General features: G+C 24.5%; 1 protein-coding gene across 1 annotated transcript; it reads left to right on the top strand.

Annotated features, from left to right (window-relative positions):
- The first annotated feature begins 5,451 nt into the window (after positions 1-5,451).
- On the top strand, positions 5,452-15,427 carry LOC145832111 (frizzled-4-like). The gene is made up of 10 exons (XM_082939471.1): positions 5,452-5,788; positions 6,281-6,410; positions 7,042-7,266; positions 10,343-10,516; positions 10,889-11,021; positions 11,465-11,576; positions 13,008-13,114; positions 13,308-13,456; positions 14,230-14,456; positions 14,669-15,427. The coding sequence occupies exons 1-10, from the start codon at positions 5,533-5,535 to the stop codon at positions 14,896-14,898; spliced, it is 1,743 nt and encodes a 580-aa protein (XP_082795597.1). The 5' UTR covers positions 5,452-5,532; the 3' UTR covers positions 14,899-15,427.
- The last annotated feature ends 5,402 nt before the right edge of the window (positions 15,428-20,829 follow it).

Raw genomic sequence — 20,829 nt, forward strand, 5'->3', positions numbered from 1 at the left:
TTTTTTATTTAATCTAAGATGTCGTACTACCTATATTCAAGGATTTTAACTAAAATTTAAATTAAAAATAAGTTTATAAAGCTCTTTTAAATGCTTACAAAATTTTAGTTTTGTGAAGAAGAACAATATTTTTGTAAGAAACAAAAACTGTTAAACATTAACTTTAAAAGTTTACTCTTGTATTATGCTACTGATTGCTTTGTAGAAAAAATGTTTGTTCAGTGTTACTCATTAACTTTTAAATCTTATTCCCAGCTAGATAAAAACTGCTTTACTTCAACAAAATTTACTTTAGCTCGTTATTTATCTGTAGTGTTTTATTTAGAATAGTTCCAATTTAAGGCTGAAATATGCTTTTCAATTCTTTATTTTACAGTTTTAAATGTTAGGTTATATTTTGCTAGTCAGATAGAATAAAATATTTATAAAATTCTTTATTGTACAGTTTTAAATGTTTTATTATCATTTGCTAGTCAGATAGAATCAAAAATTTATAAAAAGGCAAAAATAATTCTAATATATTTATTTGATGACTCACGTAAAAAATTATTTGAGATTAATTTATAAAAACTATGTCAGTATTAAAATCATGTTGTTATTTTTTATATAACAATACTAACTAAAAATATTTAAAAAAAACATTATTTTTTATAAAAGAAAAACTATTGTACAAAATTTTAGCTCCTAATTTTATACCAAATTTATGAACAACCTTTTTTTTAACTTATTCAGAGTAAAAGTAATAAAAAACTCTGGACTTAAGAATAATTAAAAAAATTACTTTGCCGTAAAAGTTTAAACTTATTTTTTGTATAATATTTTTTTTTACGAAAAGGAATTTCATTTAGTGTAAGTTTAGTTTCGTATATATTAAGTGTAGTGTTTATAAGTATGCTATTTAATGATATCGTCTTGAACGTGTATATTTAGTCGTTACTATATACTTAGTCGTTTTAAAGTTAATATCTAAGTTAAAAAAACTAAATGTGATATTTATTTTATAAAAAAGTTGTTAAAGATTTAAAGTATTTAATATTTAAAGTAGTTTTATTAAATAAAGTGTACAAGTATTTAATTCAATAATTTAAAGTCTATTTTTTATTTTCATAAAAACTATGTTTTCTATTAGAGGCCTTACAAAACTTTGAAAGTTGTTATATTGCAAAAATGGTTGCTGACATGTATATCAAATCTAAGATTTACTTAGTTGTTACTTAAGATTTAATAAAACAATAAATCATATAGTAAGAATCAAGAAGAACTTTTTTTGATTCGACGAAGCTGATCAATTATCATTGATAAACCAAAATTTTCAGATTTCCAGAAGTACTAAAGAAAAAAAGCTGTTCTTACACTCGTTAAAAAAAAGACTATCTTTTTTAACTTCTAGCTATTGTTATCAATTTAATTTACTTTAAATTAAATTATTAACCTAGATTTATTGAAATAAATTATTATGATAAGTTAGTAAATTAATGGATTCTACTAAATATAATTCACCTAGATTTTTTTAACAAAGAAACTAAACCATTGAACAAAGAATTTGACTCAATGTTATGGTATTCTTTTTTGATGTAAGTAAATCCATTTATGAAGTATTGAGTTCTTATAGTTTTTAATTTACCCCTCAAGACAAATCTTCCATGACTAAACTTCACCCCTTAAACTTTTTCAGCCTGCAGTCAAATTTCTCTTCATTTGCGGTTGGGCTGCCAAGCGTTAAAATCTTCTTGCTGCGAAGATGTTGAGAGCTTTTCATACTTTACTTTCCTTTGTTTTTACAAATGCAAAATAATACAAAATTTTGCAGGTAAACACAAGTGCAAGGTGTGTTATTGTAGATTAAAGAAAAACAGTTTTTCGTTTAAGACATTCAAACTTATTTTTTGAACAGCGAGCGCTCGGTAAATTACATGAAAATTGTTCATAACATTAAAAAAATGCTTTTAATTATTCGGAAAACTAGACTTAAAGAAAATAATACTTACAATAAATAATTTTACTTGTAAAACTGCACTTATTTTATATATTTCTAAACTTTTTCTAAATTTAATTTTATGTAAATATATAAAGTATACAAACAACGCTTTTTATTTAGATATTCTATGAAGGGTAAATAAAAGCGCCATATGTTTAATGAACTTAGGTTGTTAGAGTTGTTAATAGTTGTTTCGTTTATAGTTGGTCGAAGGATTCAAACTTGTTTAAAAGTGTTACTAGATTTTAAGCGCCAGCTTTAAATTAAAAAAAAACTGTTTTAATTAACTCAAATTTAAATCAAAACTGTTTATATATAGTATATAGTTCACGGTATACTTTATATATCTTTATTTATTATTAAGCCGAAAAAAGAGGTGATTTTTTATTTGAGTATCTCTAAAAGTATTGAAACTACTTTTTTTTTAGTAGTTTTTCTAAACATAAGCTAGTATAAATAATATATTAAAGCAATTTTAAAATGTTAAAAAAATAACGTTTTAGTTACGTTTACAATTTTATCTTTTAAATGTTTATTGATTTAAACTATATTGTGTTACATTTATAAATTATAATTTTTGATCCTTTATACTGTTGTTTTAATCAAAAACATAAATGAGGTTGGCAGGGACAAAAAACTTATTATTTTCTCGTAAAAATAGTAATTTTTCGAACCATTTAACAGAATGTAGTGCAATTTTCCAGGCGAGTGCCATCAAAAACTGAAAACTGTAATTTAGTGAACGTTATGACTGCAGAAGTATCGTATTATAACCATTTCTAATAAAGATGAAACATTATACTGTAATGTTTCAATGTCCTTAAAAAGAAAAGTTGTTATTACTACAAGTACTAGAATTACCTTTAATAAAATACTTTTTCGCATCTTCTGTAACTTTAAACAAAGAGTTTTTAAAGAGTAAAGAAAAATTTATCAAAACTAAAATACAACGGAGCTTGAGTCTGTGTAGTGTATAACAAAACTTTCGACTGTCATTACTGAAAGATAACAAAACATTACTAATTTCAACTAGCATGCTTTATGTATGTTTTATTTTGGTTAAAATTGATTTGATATACATTTTGAAAAGGAATTATACTTTATAATTCGAACTATATTTTGTCTTGTTCATTAAAAGTTAGTGGTTGTTGATATATTAACTAAAACACTTTATGAATTACAAACAAGATGTAAGTTAACGTTATAACAAAATTTACTATTATATACTATTTTTTTTTGTAACAAAAAATAATAAAAAAAACATTGACTAAAATATTGTAGACAATGTTTTATTTTTATTAGTCTTAGTTTACTTTTTTGTACTGAATTGTATTCAAATGTTTTTATTTTATTCTACATAAGTTCATTATGATAAGGTTAGTTTTAGTTGAAACTTCAGGACTTAAAATATAGTTGCATTTACTTTACAGAAAACTTAATTTATTTATAAGTTTTGTATTAAACCAGTGGTAATTTGCTACTAAGTAATGGTACATTTCAGTTGTACCATAATCTTAAGTTTCAGTAATGTTATAAAGTTCAAACTAAAACATATATTCGATATAAGATTAAAATTTTCATTCAAGTAAAAACAGTTTTTTTTTTAATTCTGCTTATTTATCAAATTTAGAACAAAAAAAAACTTATCAAATATAATTTAAAATCAAAATGTTTTATTTATTTAATGTTTGATTTAAAGTTATAAAGGCTTATTTTAAAACAAGAAAAATATAGTAAATTTTTTTAAACCATCAAAAATTCATCATAATTGAACTTTTTCTATAAATCACTTTAATATAAGAATACAAAATAAGGTGTAATTCTGTAATATATATTGGCTAAAATTTTATAGTGATAAATATTTTTAATTTGTAGTATACTAAATTTGATTTTTAAGTTTAACAGTAGTTTATTGTTGAAACACTTATTTTAGATTACAGTTATTTTAATAGTTAAAAAGTTCGTCATTTATACATTAAAAACGAAATTTGACACTTGTGAAATGATTTTGTTTAAATTTGACGTTTAACATTGAAACTTGAGACTTTAATTGAATCAAGTTTTTCGTAAATACACCTGGCTTGAACAACTATCAGAAATGTACTTACTTCAGCGTTGAGGTTTTCTTTAAAAAAAGTTCAGTTTACAAAAGTTTAAATTTGCTTTATATTTTTTTCTTTAACCAATGAAATAAAGAATAAATTTAGAAAGTTAAAGACTATATGTTAAGAATGTGTTTAAGATCCGGCAAAATTACTACCTAATGCTACTTTTAATTTATTTAAAATGAAATTGATTACTTTATTACCTCATCAAAGCAAGCGAATTTTCTGATCAGTAAGAATTTATTCACACACTTAAAATGGAATAATCATAGGTTAGCAGAGCTTTAAAAAATCAATTTTTTAATGAAAGTTTTTTAACATTTAAACTTAATAAAACTTTAGAAGTATTATTAGTAATCAAATATCGTTGAAAGTTTTATTGATTCTGTTTTTGTAATTAGAGACAAATCTAAACAAAAAAAAAACTGTGGGAGTAGCTTAAAGTATTAGGCTTTGTGTATATTAGCATTATCATATGATGATTTAAAGAAGTTGCGTCACAATATAAAATTTGTTTACTTCAGCCATTTAAGTAGGCTGTTTACAAAAACATAAACAAGCAATTGCACTTGAGATTTATTTTAGAAAACCTCCTTAAGTTTTATTTGCTTTTTAACAATAAAAAAAATTAGAATTGATTTTGAAAAGTCTTTTTTTTTGATAGCACCTGTTGTAAATTTATCTTAAATAACTCTATTTTAATTACTTTACTAAATATTTTAATCAGGTGGTTAATAATCATTATGATTATAGCTTTGTTGTATTTTTAAGTGCATTTGATGCTGCAGCTCACTTGCTAATTTTTTATTATTATTAAAACACTAAAAGGAGTTAATTGTTGCATGTATGAAATGTGTGAGTCAAAATTTAACTTGATTTGTTCAAGATTTTAGCAAGACAACAGTTACATGCTGTGATATCAATTGTAGTTTTCTTGTCGTGTTTTGACAACTTAAAATTTTTAAAAAGTTTTAGCTGTTAAAGTTTTATTTAATTTACTATGTTAATAGATATTAACAATTTTTTTTATCTGTTTTAAAGTTATCTATTAGTTTTTATAATAATAAAACACTAATTTAAAGGTAATTATTTAGTTGTATATTTATAATTTTATAAATCTGTCAATGAAAATATATTTTGAAGCAAAGCATTAATCATTAAAATCATTAAGCAACTTTAGTATTACGTTAATTGTTTAAAAAAAAATTGATTATAGTTTGACTCTAAAACCTACACAATTATTTTTTTTATTTTAACTATTAAAAAGCAAACATAACAATATTAAGTTGCATCATTAACTGTGTGAATAAAGTCTTTTTTGAGCTTTTAATTACTTAAGATAAGATACTAAAAAAATTTTAGGTTTTAACATTACAGTTTTAATATATAATACCTAAAAGCAACTTTTGAAGAATCTATATTTTTTTCAACCATAGTAGTAAATAAACAATGAATTTTCTATTGGTTATGACTTTGTTGCTTCTAAGCAAAGCTATCTATGTAGAAGCATCAAAACCATCTGATAATTTTGAAAGAGTAAAGGAAAAGTCTCGACAAGTAGATTATCCTACACCAACAATAAAAAGTCTGAAAAAGTTTTGGAGAACAGAGATTCCATCTGAAGATTGGACGTGTGAGCCTCTTCATCTAGATGAATGTAAAAAAGAAAAAAGACATGTGACAACTCTTCTGCCTTCACCTTTTGGTTAGTTATTTTTTTGAAATATGAAAATCAATCAAAACATTTTTCGTTAAAAATTAAGTTTTTTTTATTCTTTTTTTTATACATTTATTATTTGATAAAAAGAGATCTTTTTATCAATTACTAGGTTACACGGTTTAATTTCAAGTTTGTTTATGTAATAATATGATATTAAAAAAAGTTTAGCTTTTTATAAATGGTTTTTCGACTGTTTGTTTAAATGAGCTGAAATGGTTACTATAAATTTTTTAAATAAAAAAAAACATAGTAGAAAAAAAACTAAAAAGTAATAAAAGCTTTTAACCACTTTTGTTGCAGTGATCATTATTTGTAGTTATGCTGCATCCTTATGTTTACGTTGTCTCGGTATGTAATTAAAAACTTAAAAAATAAAACATTGCTTATGATTTTTTTGTTAAAAAGTGTTTGAAATGAAGTTAAGAATATGTGCAGTAGTATGTATTTAATGTATGAAATAATATGCAATTATTGAAGGTTATCCACGTCAAAGAGAAACTGCAATCCTTCTGTCAGGTTTCCAGCTTCTAGTAGAAACTGGTTGCCATAAAGACCTACAGACTTTTCTGTGTTTAGCTATGGCACCGCCTTGTGACCCAAATTATTGGTAAGTAGTTTTTTATGCAAATTAGAAAATTAATAAGCTCAAAAAGTCAGCTGTATTAGCTTTTAAGTTACTAGATACATTTGAACACATAAATAGTTAAAGGTGGTCTAAGTATTCGTAAATAGCTCCCTAAAAACAACATTTTTTAATTGATGAATTGTTATTAAAACTAAAATCGTATCATAACATAAAAACATTTAAAGTCTTGCATTCAAAAAAAAACAGGCATTTAGTTCAATTTTTTTACTTATAAGTATACAAATAGCGAATTGATGTTAGATTTGCAAGGGTCCTCACTTATCCACTAGTGACAAAATAATTATTGTGAAACAGTGATTCCTAGTTGAAGGCCGTGCAATTCTGACTGTTTGCCATAATGTCTCTTATAGAATTTTTTTATTACTTTTACTTTCTTTGGTTCTATAAATTACAAAAAGAAATTATATATTACTGATAACCATTTTACTATTTATAAAATAACAATAGAATACAAAATTAAAAAATTATAACTAAGTTGACATTAGTCAATTCGAATTGTACCATTTTTTACTTAAAAAACTTAATTCAAATATTTCAAAGTTATGTCAAAGTTAATTATATATTTCTATACACAAAACGCGCAATTTTGTAGGTACAAAAAACCAATAGGTCCCTGCGCTAGCTTTTGTAGGAGAATAAAAGCAAGCTGCAAACCTATAATGGAAAGTTTTCAGTACTCCTGGCCTGATTATCTAAACTGCAGCCAATATCTGAAGAGTAACAAAGTAGGAAGTATGTGCGTTGATCCCGAGGAGGATTTTTGGAAAAACAGTAATAAAACAAAAGAAAAAAACAAATCACCCAAAATAATTTGCAAGTAAGTTTCTCAAAGCGACATATTAGAATAATTATTTCACTTTCCTCTAAGGTTTTTTTATAACATTTGTTTAAAGACATACTTAACCTGACGTTTTTAACTTTTCTCAGTTAGTGCACACCTAATCAAAAGTAGAATACTTTTATTTTTAACTATACTCTTTTATGGTATAAGTGTTATTGTTGATAGAAATATCTTTTTAAATTTATCCAGAAAAAGAAATGACCTAAAATATTAAACAATTAAAAGTGATTTTAAAATGAATTAACGTTATTATCACAGTAAAATAGATCCATACACGCTACTGTTCACAATTTGATAAATACAGTCGTAAAACGCTATACGTATTATCAACTACACACGCAAAACGCTTTGTTAAAGTTTAAATTAGACGAAATAAATTAATTATCTTAGTTATAAAGTCCTAGCATTTCAGAACTTAGTTTTGAAGCAAAGTTAAACTTTCACTGTTACAACTGGAAGTTGTTTAATTAATGTTTTCGGATAAAATAATGCAGTTTAACTTCAAGCGATTTTGCAAGAAAGTAAGGTAACTAATAATGCTATAACACTTACTTCTCACGAATGTATGCACTCGTTTGACATTTTAGAACTCTTAAAAGTTTCCAAAAAAAATAATTCTAAAGTCATTTATTGTATGTATTGAATTAACAAAAAATTAAAGAAGAAGGTTGGTTTTTAATAAATTTAAGATTTTGCATTTTTAGTTTGTGCCTTCCTTAAGAAGTCTATTGAGCTCTATAGCTTAACTCTTTAAATTTTTGGTATCTTAAAATCATTCTATACCTTTAAATTAAACGTGATACAATGATTAATTCCTCACAATATTTATGAACCAAATTTAAATTCAATAAATATCTTGTTTTTATCGAATTTGTTCTATCCCCTTTAAATTTAAACTTGTCGTGCTTAATATTAGAGAAAGATCTTCCTCTAATACCATGCAAGACAAGTTTAATCTTAGATTGGCGAGTAACAAAGTTAAGAAAATACTTTGTATAGACATGAACAATTTTTATTAAAAAGCTTTTCACATATATGTAAAATTTAAATTGCAACTATTTTTGTAAACAAAAAAAGTAAAAAAAAGTCATCATTATTTTCACTGTATTCAACCAAACTCACTATAAAAAAAGCTAATGTAGTAAGTATATTTAATTCTTACTTTTAGTTACGTTCTCTCGCTTAGTTGTTTTACTGTTGTCATTTATAGCAGCTGATTTTATTTTAGTCTTAATAGAGTTTAGAAGTCAAAGTATATTTATTTATACTCTTTTGTAATCTGTATTTTTTTCGTAATATTTTCGAAAACTTAAATTCAAACTCAAAGTGATGTTTTGAATAAATACTTGAAATCTTAATTCTATGACTTATATATATTTCTTTTGATTATTATTTAAAAACTTCAGGTTCAAATAAGGTGGTACGGTACATATAATTATTTTAAAATATATATTTTCTGTACCATTTAAACAAGCATTTTGATAGACACATAGTTATATATACATAAATAAGTAAAAGTATATTTATAAATAGCAATAGTGCCATAATAAAATTTAAAAAGTCATAGTAATTAATACATCTATATAATTTTTTTAACATGATAATTCAATCTAAAGTAATTTTTGTAATTATAAAAAACGCACGTTACACGGTTAATACATTAGAAGTTCTTGAGGCAGTTTCTGCCATTTATACAAAATTTTTTTAAATATTAGTAGTATGTTTAGAATTTTTTAGTTCAAATCACAAAGCAGTTTTGTATAATTTTGTTTTGCTTTTTTTTAAGTATAAACTTGTATAAGTATTTTATAAATACTAACGTTTACGTTAGTGTTTTAGATAAAGCAAAGTGTTTAATTTTTGGACTAATAGTTATTTATGCTCAACCGGTAACTGCTAAAGAAAATAATTTTATTTTTCTATCTACTTAAGGATGTTTTGTTAGTATGGTAGGTAATTTTTTTATTAAAAAACACATGAACATAATTTTTATAATCGTACTATGTAAATATTACTTATGTGAGTATAAACCTATAAACAAAGAATACGAACTATAATGCGTATAAGAAGCCAAAATACGTACTTTTGAATTAAAGGTTTAGCCTTAATAACCAATTTTTAAATTACTTTTGTTTAACAAAATGTTTTCAATAAAAATTCGGCTTACTCAGATAGAATAATTGTTAAAATTACTATCAAATAAAATACTTTTAACTTTAAGTTTAACTTTATATAACTAATTGACTTGTAATGTTATATATTTTAAAAAGATAGACACTTAATGTATTATCGATCATAAACTGTTTTACAAAAAATTTTGAAAGATAGAAAACCAAATACCAGTTTTGAACTTCTTATTAGTATTAAGGCAAGCTGCTTAAACAATGAACAATATTTACGCAGCGTGACTTCTCACACAGCTTCGCGTATCAGTTTAATTTTTATTTGAGAAAAAAATCACTCTTCGTAAATGTTCAAAACTTTGTTGAGACATTTGTAATCCATTAAGTTTTCTTAAGAATGAATTGAATTTCATAAACATTTTTTCAGATATTTTTTTTACTAAGAATAATCAAGTAATATCTAATGAATAATTTTTCAGCAAAAGTTTTGTAATTATATATTGGTATATTGATTATTCTTAAATAAATAAAAAATATACAAAAAATAAACAATCTAGCTTAATTTTTTTTAATCTTTATAACTTTTATTTTTAAATTATTATTTCATAAGACATCATTTGCTTATTTTGTACTACAATCAAGTTAAAGATTTAAGATTATTTTGTTATAAATCTTAATGTATATATACAACTATAGCTAGAGTTAATTAAAAATCAAAAAAAGCATATACTTTTTAGGTTTTAAAGTAAGTGTAAAAATAAAATCAAAGACAAGTGTTGCACAATACTAAAGTTTTTTTAATCGTTCAAACAGTTATAATTACGTAATATAAAACTTGTTTTAAAAGTCTAAATTTTTAACTATAGCATTTTATTTTCTGAAAAAAGTATTTTACCAAACTAAAGCTACAACTACAAGCAATATTTTAGGCCTGAGGAAGTGTATGTTCAAGCAACAAACTCGTGTTTACCAACGTGCAATGGCACCGGTACAGCTAAAGAACATGAATTTGTGGACAATTGGCTGACTGGTTGGTCCACAGCCTGTTTCATTTGCTCCCTCTTTGCTGTCTGCACTTTTGCTCTTGATCAGTCACGATTTAAGTATGTTACTAAAGTAAATTTATTTATGTTTTGTGTAAGTATATCGGAGTTGAAAGTGTTTTTCGAGAGTTATTTTATTTGAGTAAAAAGAGGAGAATAAGTACTAAACACAATACAGTTGTACTTTTTATATACTTAATTATTTTCAACTCTTCTTAAGTAAAGTCTAAACAAATTATTAATTTGTATTATTACTAAGTTTATTGTCCAATGGACCTAGGCATTAAAACCTAAGGCACTTAAACTGAAAGACACTAACATAAAAAGAAAAAACAAATTACAGTGATTAAATAAACATAAATATATGAAATAGTATGAAATTAATACGATTTTGTTTTTTCTTCTAATTACTGAACTACATTACAATTACAGATACCCTGAAAGACCAGTGATCTACATCTCGTTATGTCACATGTTCATGTCTTGTGCAGTTTTTATTCGTCTGATACTAGGAAAAGAACAAGTTACCTGCCGTCGACATCTGAACGACTACGTATTCATTGAGGTAACTTGTATATTGTTAATTTATAAAACTTTATTACGATTACCTATACCTTTAAAATTATATAACTAAATTAAACAGTACCAGTAATGGCTAACTTATAAAAGTCCAAGCAAAATAAAATAAAAAAATTGAATTTTAGTGTAGATATGTTTTGTCTTTTTTTGCCTGATTTATTCATAAGTATACATTATTCATACTTTTATAAATTGAAAGTAAAATAACTAAAGTATTTTTCAAACTATAGGTTCTTTAACTGTAAATTGAGAAGTCAAGCGAACGAAAATTATAAACTAAATCAGTTAGATTAGAAAACATCTACTAAGTACCATATACGTAAAATAAACTAAGTATTCCAACATAATTAAATTTCTTTTTTTTTCTTTTTTCTTTTTTTAATACAACACTGCATGCGAAACGTTTATATTATAATTAATTATTGTCAGAACGGACTATCAAACTCAGGTTGCACAATTGTGTTCCTGTTATTTCAGTACTTTCACCTTGCATCATACGCCTGGTGGTTCGTTATGGCGTTGTCTTGGTACTTTGCAGCAGGTTTTTATATAATTTTTTACATAAAAAAGTTGTTTTTATTATTTTATTTTGTTTTTTGTTCTAACACTTTAACATATGTCAACTTTTGATAAATTTAAAATAAATTTGAGTTTTTAATGCATTACTATGAACTAAAACATTCAATCATTTAATCATATTAAGAGCTTATCTTATCAAATCTTCGTTAAAAATAGTTTAATGTTTTTGGAGTCTATTAAAAAGCTACATCTTAAGAGTTGTATGATTGTATATATATATAAAACAGCTTCAAATTTTAAATTTAATATTAATTTGATTTATTAAAACTTTGAATTATTTCTCTCTGCGGGTTACTTAGTGACGTAATTGTATCTTCATAAGAGTTTTAACTAAAAAAAAATCGATTTGATTAAGCTTATGTTGATGAATAATTTTTTTTAAATATAAACAAGTTTTGAATACTATAGTTGTTTGAATAAACACTATCTTAAGTTACTCGTACTTACCATAACTTATATTTAAATACATAAACTATTGAGTATTACTACGTGAAAATAAGTTATTTTTAGTAATGTGTGAGAAATTGCGGTAACTTCATAAGAAAATTTTGTCACTGCTGGGAAGAATAGTCTCAAACACATATGAATTATACTGTAAATCGGAATAGTTCATGTGACCTATTAGCTTTTAAAACTTACGCAGCTTACTGTAACACATTAATCAAAACTTTTCAGTTTACAGCTGTCAGTTAGGAATTTTACTTGAAATATTTCTAGGTGTCATTTTAAACTTTTTTTGAATTCATCAACGAATTATAATGATAACTATGTTTTATCGTAGAGTTTTTAGTCAGTATTTTGAGGAAAGTAAATAAAATTTTAATTATAGAGTTTTCCATTTATTATGAATACTTTTACTTATTTTAAATCTCCTTTATCAGATACAGTTCAATAGTTAAAACAGAATAAATTTGTGTTTATAAATTGACAAGCAAAAGTTACTATTTGAACTTGAAGTTGTTAGAATGTTAATTTTCTAGTACCCTAATTGTTTTTCTACTACTGTTAATGATGGTCAAAGTTTTATATTCAAAACTTTGGAAAAAATATTTTTTTATATTAAGTTTATTTAGAAAAATATGTGTGGTTTATAATTTAAAAGATATAAAATAAGTTTACTTTGATCGTTTATTTGTGCTTAAGTTTTTATCGTTTTATTATTTTTATTTTACTAGAGCTAATAAGATGTTGTTATCTCTTTTTAAGGATAAGCTTACTTAAAAACTTTGTTATAAGACATTAGATCTTTTTGATTTAAAGCCTTATACGATCTATAAAAAAAATCATTTCAAAATAAATGCTTAACTGTCCCTTCAGTAATTACTAATACATTTTCAATAGTTTATAATAAACTTTTAATTATTTTTCATTTTAGAAATCATAAATTACGCAGGTCTAAAGTGGTCTGAAGAGGCCATTGGAGAAAAGCAAAGTTTTTTTCATTCCTTTTGTTGGGGCTTTACGTCATTGTTGGTCGTTGTCATTATGGCAAATAGATATGTAAGTTTATTTATTAGCTAATTAATCTAAAAAAAAGTTAAATATTTCTTAGCGTTATAGCTCTTAATTTTTATTTTGCTTTTTTTCAATAAAACATACATACACCATTGAAAATGTTCAAAATAGGATTTTTTAAATGGTATCAGAGTTTTGATTAAAAAGTATGCTTGTTCAGTCTTTAAATATGTTTTAGGTTAAAGGAGATGAGCTAACAGGTCTTTGCGAAGTAGATGGAAACGACCCTGAGCTTATGGGAATTTTTGTTATTACACCAGTGTGCGCGTTTTTAATATCGGGCTTGTTTGTTGTGGTCATTGGGTGTATATCTCTCTTCAAACTCAAGTTTGTTAACTTTTAAGCATAGTTAAGCTCGTAAACATCTCATTTAGACCTAAAAGTTAATATTTAACATAATTTTCAAGTTCAAAGATTTTCAAAGTTGTCTACTAGATTTTCTACTTATGTACTATAACTACACAATATTAAGTTTTGTCTGCATAACAACTTATATACTTGCTTCAATTTTATTAACTTATTTCTTAATTCAGTTTAAAAAAAGAATATATTTAAAATCTGAAACAAGTTAACAAAATTTACCATGTGTACGTTTGGTATAAAACTATTTAACAACGAGCTGAAATAAGAATACTTAAAACTTTTTTGGTTAACTTAGACTCAAGAACTACTCTAAAGTTTTCTTACTTACTTTTGATAAAACTATAAAAGTTTAATTCAAGCTACATGTACACCATTGCATAATTTTTGCTTTGTTAATAAATTTTTTTTTTTTAAAACATTATACTAATTTTATTTTTATGCTTTAATTGTATATAGTAACGAAGCTACCGTATTTTACATTCCTAAATAATGATTGAGCTTAGTCCAAAATTAAGTCAGCTATAACCTCTAATTTGATTTCGTATGAGCTCAAAATGTTTAAATGTTTTAAATTTAGTTTAAACTGGTATTTTGTTTGCGTTAGTTTATTTTAATACTGTGTATGATTTTTTAAACGGTTAATTTAGAATTCTTGTTACATTCTAACTGGTGCATTTATGTATTTCGATTAAATAAGACTTTAGGTTTATTGTATAAATATCTTAATATAATTCAAGATCGTTCATGGAAAACAAGGGCAACTCGGTTGAAAGATTAGAAAAGTTAATGATAAAGATGATTACATTTACCGTCTTCTACATGGCGATATCTTCCCTTGTGCTATTTTGCTTTATATATCAGTTTACTCAATTACAAAAGGAAACTTTATCTGGCAACGGAGAACCTATAAAAACGTTCAAGTTGGGACGTTTTGCAGCACAAATGATGACTGGCGTCATTGCTGGTTAACACTTAGCTTATTTTAAGTATTGTAAATTTGTCTTGTGAAATTTATAATAAGTAAAGTCTGACGTATTTTTCATTAGTACAAAAAGCAGTGTAAGTTAAACATTTGTAATGTAATACAGACACTTCAATAAATACTTTAAAAAGTATTTTACTTATGTTTTTATAGCAAGCTTAGAAAACTATAGTACCTAATATTTTTATTACTAGGCTTCTGGGTAATATCAGTAAAGTCCATCGATTCATGGAAAGGTTGCTTTCAACTTTGTTCTCTACTGCTTCCCTGCGGTAAGAAAGTAAAATCGAGATCAGCAAGCGAACATTTGTCTACTCAAGATCCTTCAACAGCTGTCAGTTCAGTTGTTAGCTCTGGAAAACCTTTACTTCAAGCAACGTCGTCTGAAGACAGAGACTTCAAAAATGACGTTGTCAGTGTATGAAGATTGAATTAAAACAGAAAGTTTTAAAAAGTGCACGTCTTGTTTTGAAAAGATTTAAATCTTAACAATTAGTTTTTGTTAAATGATAAGTTTACACAGAACAAACCAAAAAAATTTTTGCATAGGTGGTTATTATTGATATTAAAGTACTAAACCAAGTGTTCATACAAAGTTAATACCTCAAAAAAAACTCTACATCGAGTTTACACTACTAAGATAAAACCTTTTATTATCTTAAAATCAGCATATCAAGTAATCAATATAAACTAAAATGTTTTATAGTATTTAGTTACAGACTAACTTATCAGTCATTACGTTTATTTCTGTAAAACTAATTTAACAACAGTACATTTGTTTTTAAATGTTTACAATGTTTTGTTATAAACTTTTTTTCTGTGTTTTTTGATATCTTTTGTAGTTTTTTGGTGTTGTCCTCATTTAAATACACATATTCTTAATTAGTTTTGTAAACTATTTCAGTACCTTTTAAAATTTTGCATCGATATATTTTTAAGACGGTTTTCCACTGCCTTTTGTTTTTTTTTTATTTCTACGTTAATTTATTATTTCAGTTCTTACCTCTTTTTGTCAACATTTACTACTGATTTTGTTATTGTTACATTACTCTTTTATTTGAAAACTAAATTTATTACACTTAAATAAATTTTTTAAACAAACATGGTCTCTAGTATATGGTGTACACCTTAGTAAACAATTTCTTATATAATGTTTATTGAAGGACAATTAAAGCGCTTAAAATGTTTGGTCTTTAGACCTGGTGTACGGAAAAACCTTTCGGTTATCGAGTCGCAAACCACTTGGATTCTTTTTAACGTCTTATCCAGGACAAACTAGTATAATATATTTATAGCTAAAGTCTTAATTATTAAGCACTTAATCTCAATACTTTAAGTATATTAAATAATCTTTATTTGTAGAATTTAAAAAGTAATATTTAAACTTTTTTAAATGGACTTTTAAATTTGTTAAAGATAAATTTTTGTACTTACAAATCAAATGTTTTTTTTTAACTTAATTACTAATTTTAAAGTTTTTTAAGCATACAGACCAGTAGTAATTTTCTTATCAGCTCTAAGTTCTCATTAGTTATGTTTAAAACCTGATTAGAAAACCAAGTATTAATTATGATATACTATGCTACTTTTTATAGCATTATCTTAATACTTTTTTTTAACTCAAATAACAAGCTGTGAAGCACTAAGCTCAATGAACAAAATGTTTTTCCCACACTTTTCACAATGGTTTTAATTAGTTAAAAGAATGGGAATCATAAAATTTCTAAACCTCATGTTTTTGTTGATCTAATATGTTTAATTCATTTTAATAACTGAAAAATGAAATTTATTCATTATTTATACTTTGAATAACTTTGTAATCTAAAAGTTTTATGTTGTCTTAAAAACTACCTAATAAAAAACATTTTATTATATACTCACAATAAACTTGTAGAAACCTTACCTTAGTGAGTCCTTGTAAATAAATTGTGCTTAATGATAACTTAGTTTTCAGAAAAAGTTTATAATCAGTTTTATACAGTTAACTTTTTATTTATAAAAGTTTATTAAGTTTGATTTTTTCTAAAGGTTTTGATATAATAGAAATTTTTTTTAAAGTTTTTAAATTTATTAACTCTGCAATTAATTAACGCTTAAAAATTGCGTGAAAAAGTGGAAACATATTTAAGTAACCCGACTGATCATTTAAACTTAGAGATGCTTAATATTTGACCTTGAACTTGTGCACAAATTTAAACTTTCTTTAGTAACAAATATTAAAAAGTTAAGTTTCCTTTAATAGATTAGTTTTAAAACTTTTGAACTTAATACGTTTAGACTAGACGAATGTCTAAGTGCAACAACCCATGGCAAATATAACAGCTAAATATACATAAAGTTAAAATGTGGAAACTCAACTGTACTTCACTTTGATTGAACTTATCATTAATTAAAAGTAATATTGGTATTTTAGAGCTATTTTTGTTGTTTGTCTTACAATGTTTTATAAATATTTTCAAATTCAAAAATTTAGTCTGTCTGAGTTTATGTCGAGTCAGGAGCTTGTAGTGAATGCCAAGATTACTCGCCTTTTGTATTAAAAAACAATTCAGGGTAGAAATTTTGCAAAGATAAAAACTATTAAAGTTTGTGCAGTTTTTTTCTATGTCTTAATAACTCATTTTTTTTATCTTAGATTTTTAGCTATTCAATATACAATATACCCTTTTTTAATTTACATTAAAACCTCATTTAAAATAGGTCTTAAATTTTTAAACTTTGTCCTGAAGTTTTTTAACTGTCGTTGTCGAGTTTATTAAAGGTTTATTTATCACGCATTTAATTTGACAGTTAACATGGAAAATAATAATTATCTTTTATTTAGTATTATAGCTAATATTATATCTTAACTTAGTCGTGTCAGCAAATATACATTGTGAAATATGAAAACTAACGTACAGCTACTAATTTTATTCATTTTAACATCTTCGGTTTTTCAATCTAAATAGATATTAGATTATTCATGGTTAATTACATTTGTTATACACAATGAAACTTTTATTTTCCATCCATTCATTTCCCAAATAAGTTCTTTTACATTCTCCCGATAACAATTTCAAATCCGATCATCTTAAACTATTCTCTGTCCGAAGTTTCCCATATTTATTATTTTTGGTCATCAATTTCAATCCAAACCTATTCCAAATCGATTAATCTCTAACCAAACAATTCGAATCCGTTAAGTTCCCATACTTTTATTTATTAACAGTTCTGGTTATAAAATTCAGAAATATTTACAAGATAACATATAAATATTATCGTAGTATTATGTTATGTAAGTACAATAGTTCATATTTTTATATACTACCTTACGATAAACTTCAATGTACTATTTTCATACATCAAATCTCCACAGCCAAATTTCATTTCCTTTGATTAAATGAACATTTAGTCAAAACCTACTGTAATATATAAAATGTGTAATTTTTTTTAAATAATTTAAACTCTATTAAAATTGTAAGAAAATATAGTGTGATAGGCCCAAATCGCGCTAAACTAGGAATAAGAAATGAAATTTTTTATATCATCAGTATTTTCAAACTTTTCCATTTTTAATGTTCCTCAACATTATACCAGTTTAAGGTTTTGAACTAAATAAAAAATTCCTTTTAGACAAAACTTACCAGGCTTAATGTTGTAGCTTTCTAAAATGTTTAGGCCTAATGCGTGTTTTCTATTAACAAGTGGGTTTATTTTAAACGATAAACAAATAGTAAATTTAAATTTGTTTTTTTGTTGTAACAGCTCTTATTGTAGGTATACACTTACGTAAGCTTTTGTCATTCTTAATGTTAAAAAACACTCTACTTTTATTCTAAATGAGTAAGGATCATAACATCTAACTAAAAATCCTTTTGGGTTAGATCCACACTTACAATAACTTTTGAAATAATAAATCTTGAAAAGTTAAAGCTCATAATCTTTAAACTATAAATATCCATAATTTGATGTGTATATATATCTTTTTAAAACTGGTTGGTAGTTTAGTTACTTTGGTAATTTTGGGTTATAGTTAGTTTGGATCAGGGGCGTGTTTTGACTGGTTTCCTGTGAACCCCCTGAAAAAAAAAGAAAAGAAAATGAATAAAAGATTCTTAGAATATCACTAAAAACGTTGTTTATTGACTTTGTTTTGGTTATTTGATAAACTTTGAATTATGAATGTTGAATTTATAACACTGAAAGATTATAAGTTTCCTTAACAAAAAATGCTCGTTTTTGCCCAGCTGAAATAGATTTCAAATAAAATTTTAATTATGTTGTGATAATAGGTAAAAGTTTTAAAGAAGCTTTTTTTTTTCTGGAAAACTTTTTCTAAGATGCTTTTAGTTTCCATTATAAATTATTACATAATGTAAATAACTTTTGATTAAGTACTGTTTTTGAACTAATAAGTACAGTTTTACTTTGAAAATGTTCAATATAATCGCTAAAGTTTTATTTTACTTAGTTGATTGCATATAATAATGTTGTGTGAAGCATTTAAACCTTGAAACGTTCAATTCAGAGAGTTTTCAAAATCATCTTTAGACCACTTCACAACCTGGCAATTTATTATTTTATCATTTAGTGGTATTTAAATATTTCTATTATGCTATTTTATTTTTGTATATCTGTTGGCCACAAAGCTGATTCTTGATTTTTTGAAATTTTCAACTCTGAGAGATTTCAAAACCATATTTAGAATCCCTGCACCATCAGGCAAACGTTTAACTATAACTTAAAGATATTTTAATTCAATTGTATAAGTCTAAACATTTTTTTTAGTGAAATTTTAATTTTTATTTAAGTTGTCTTATTTTTGCATATCTGTTGGCCACAAAGTTGATTCTTGACTTTTAAAATTTTTCAACTCAGAGAGATTTCAAAACAATATTTAGAATCCCTACACCATCAGGCAAACATTTAATCATAATTTAAAAACATTTTAATTTAATTGTATAATTCTAAACATTTTTTTAAAGTGATTTTCAATTTTTATTAAGTTGTTTAATTTTTGTATACCTGTTGGCCACAAAGTTGATTCTTGATTTTTTGAAATTTTCAACTCAGAGAGATTTCAAAACTATCATTAGAATCCCTGCACCATCAAGCAAACAATTAATTATAATTTAAAGATTTTTTAATTTAATTGTATAATTCTAAACGTTTTTTTAAATTAAATTTCAATTTTTATAGATTAAATTACTAAAAAAAATTATTATAAATAGTTATATAAATGTAAATAGTTTAAAATTTTAAAGAAAAAATTGTAAGAACTCCATCTATTATACTAACATTTAAATCAAAATTTGTTATTTCATAACTTTTTACTGGTTTTTTTAGGTTTAGTTTATCTAAATTTAATACAGTATAATAAATAAAAAAATATAATATTTTTCTTTTACAAGTTATATGTTTTTCTTATTATTTCTAAGCTGAAAAAAGCATTTTAAACACAGAGTTTTTCGGCTAATATTGCGTACTTAACTGGCAGTGCATACCTAAGAAATGCGTACTTAAGCGGCAAATTATGAACAAAAAAACTGTGAACCCCATTTGAAAAAAGTCTAGACACGCCCCTAGTTTGGATGAATAATGATTGGGTAGAAGTTAAACGGATGGTAATTGGATTATAAGTCATCTGATTTGAGTTGCTTCGGAATTAGGTCGAATATGTAATAATTTATATAAAGTAAATCGTATGGATAATTTTTTGAATAAGAAAATGTTTCTGATAGGGGATAACTTGAATTGGAAATTGTAATAAAATCCTTACACATTGCTTTTCACGTTAGGTTCGTTGTATTAGTTATTTTATGTAAACTTTAAAAGTGTTTTAGACTAGCTGTATTTACATTTAGTTTACTCGTTTAAAGACTTTTCTTTATTTATATTAATTTTGTTGGTTTGTTTTTAAGACGTAATAAATAATTTACGGTGGAACTTTTTGAAGTTTTTAAACATAATATTGTAACATAAAACTTCATTTTATAAACAATAGTTAAGTATTCTTAAAACTTACTATAAAAAAGTATGTGGTGTTAGACAACTACGAAAAAGAAGATTAAACAAAATAAAAGATTCAAAAACTCTTGATGGATCAAAAATCAAATAAAAAACTTTTATTAACATATCTTATTATTAATGATTTTATGATATACTAATTTTTATGTATCTTAAACATATTGTAAATAAAAGAAAAATTATGATAAGATCTAAAACCATAAACTAAAAATAATACAGTGATATTGTTAAAGTATACAAAGTGTTTAAAGTTTAATCGTCACCTTAAAATTTAGAGGTGGATATATATTTTTTTTCGTAAAAAAAAAAAAATTTGTAAATAATAATTCTTAACAATAACGAAATCTAA

The sequence above is a fragment of the Thalia democratica genome, chromosome 1, assembly GCF_965202585.1.
Source record: "Thalia democratica chromosome 1, ktThaDemo2.hap1.1, whole genome shotgun sequence".
In the NCBI taxonomy this organism is placed as follows: domain Eukaryota; kingdom Metazoa; phylum Chordata; class Thaliacea; order Salpida; family Salpidae; genus Thalia; species Thalia democratica.

Excerpts from the sequence above, each read along its gene's own strand:
- LOC145832111 (XM_082939471.1), top strand. The coding sequence starts at position 5,533 with ATGAATTTTCTATTGGTTATGACTTTGTTGCTTCTAAGCAAAGCTATC. Across the intron at positions 11,577-13,007 it reads GTCTTGGTACTTTGCAGCAG|GTCTAAAGTGGTCTGAAGAG; the intron begins GTTTTTATATAA and ends TAAATTACGCAG. Across the intron at positions 13,457-14,229 it reads ATATCTCTCTTCAAACTCAA|ATCGTTCATGGAAAACAAGG; the intron begins GTTTGTTAACTT and ends ATATAATTCAAG.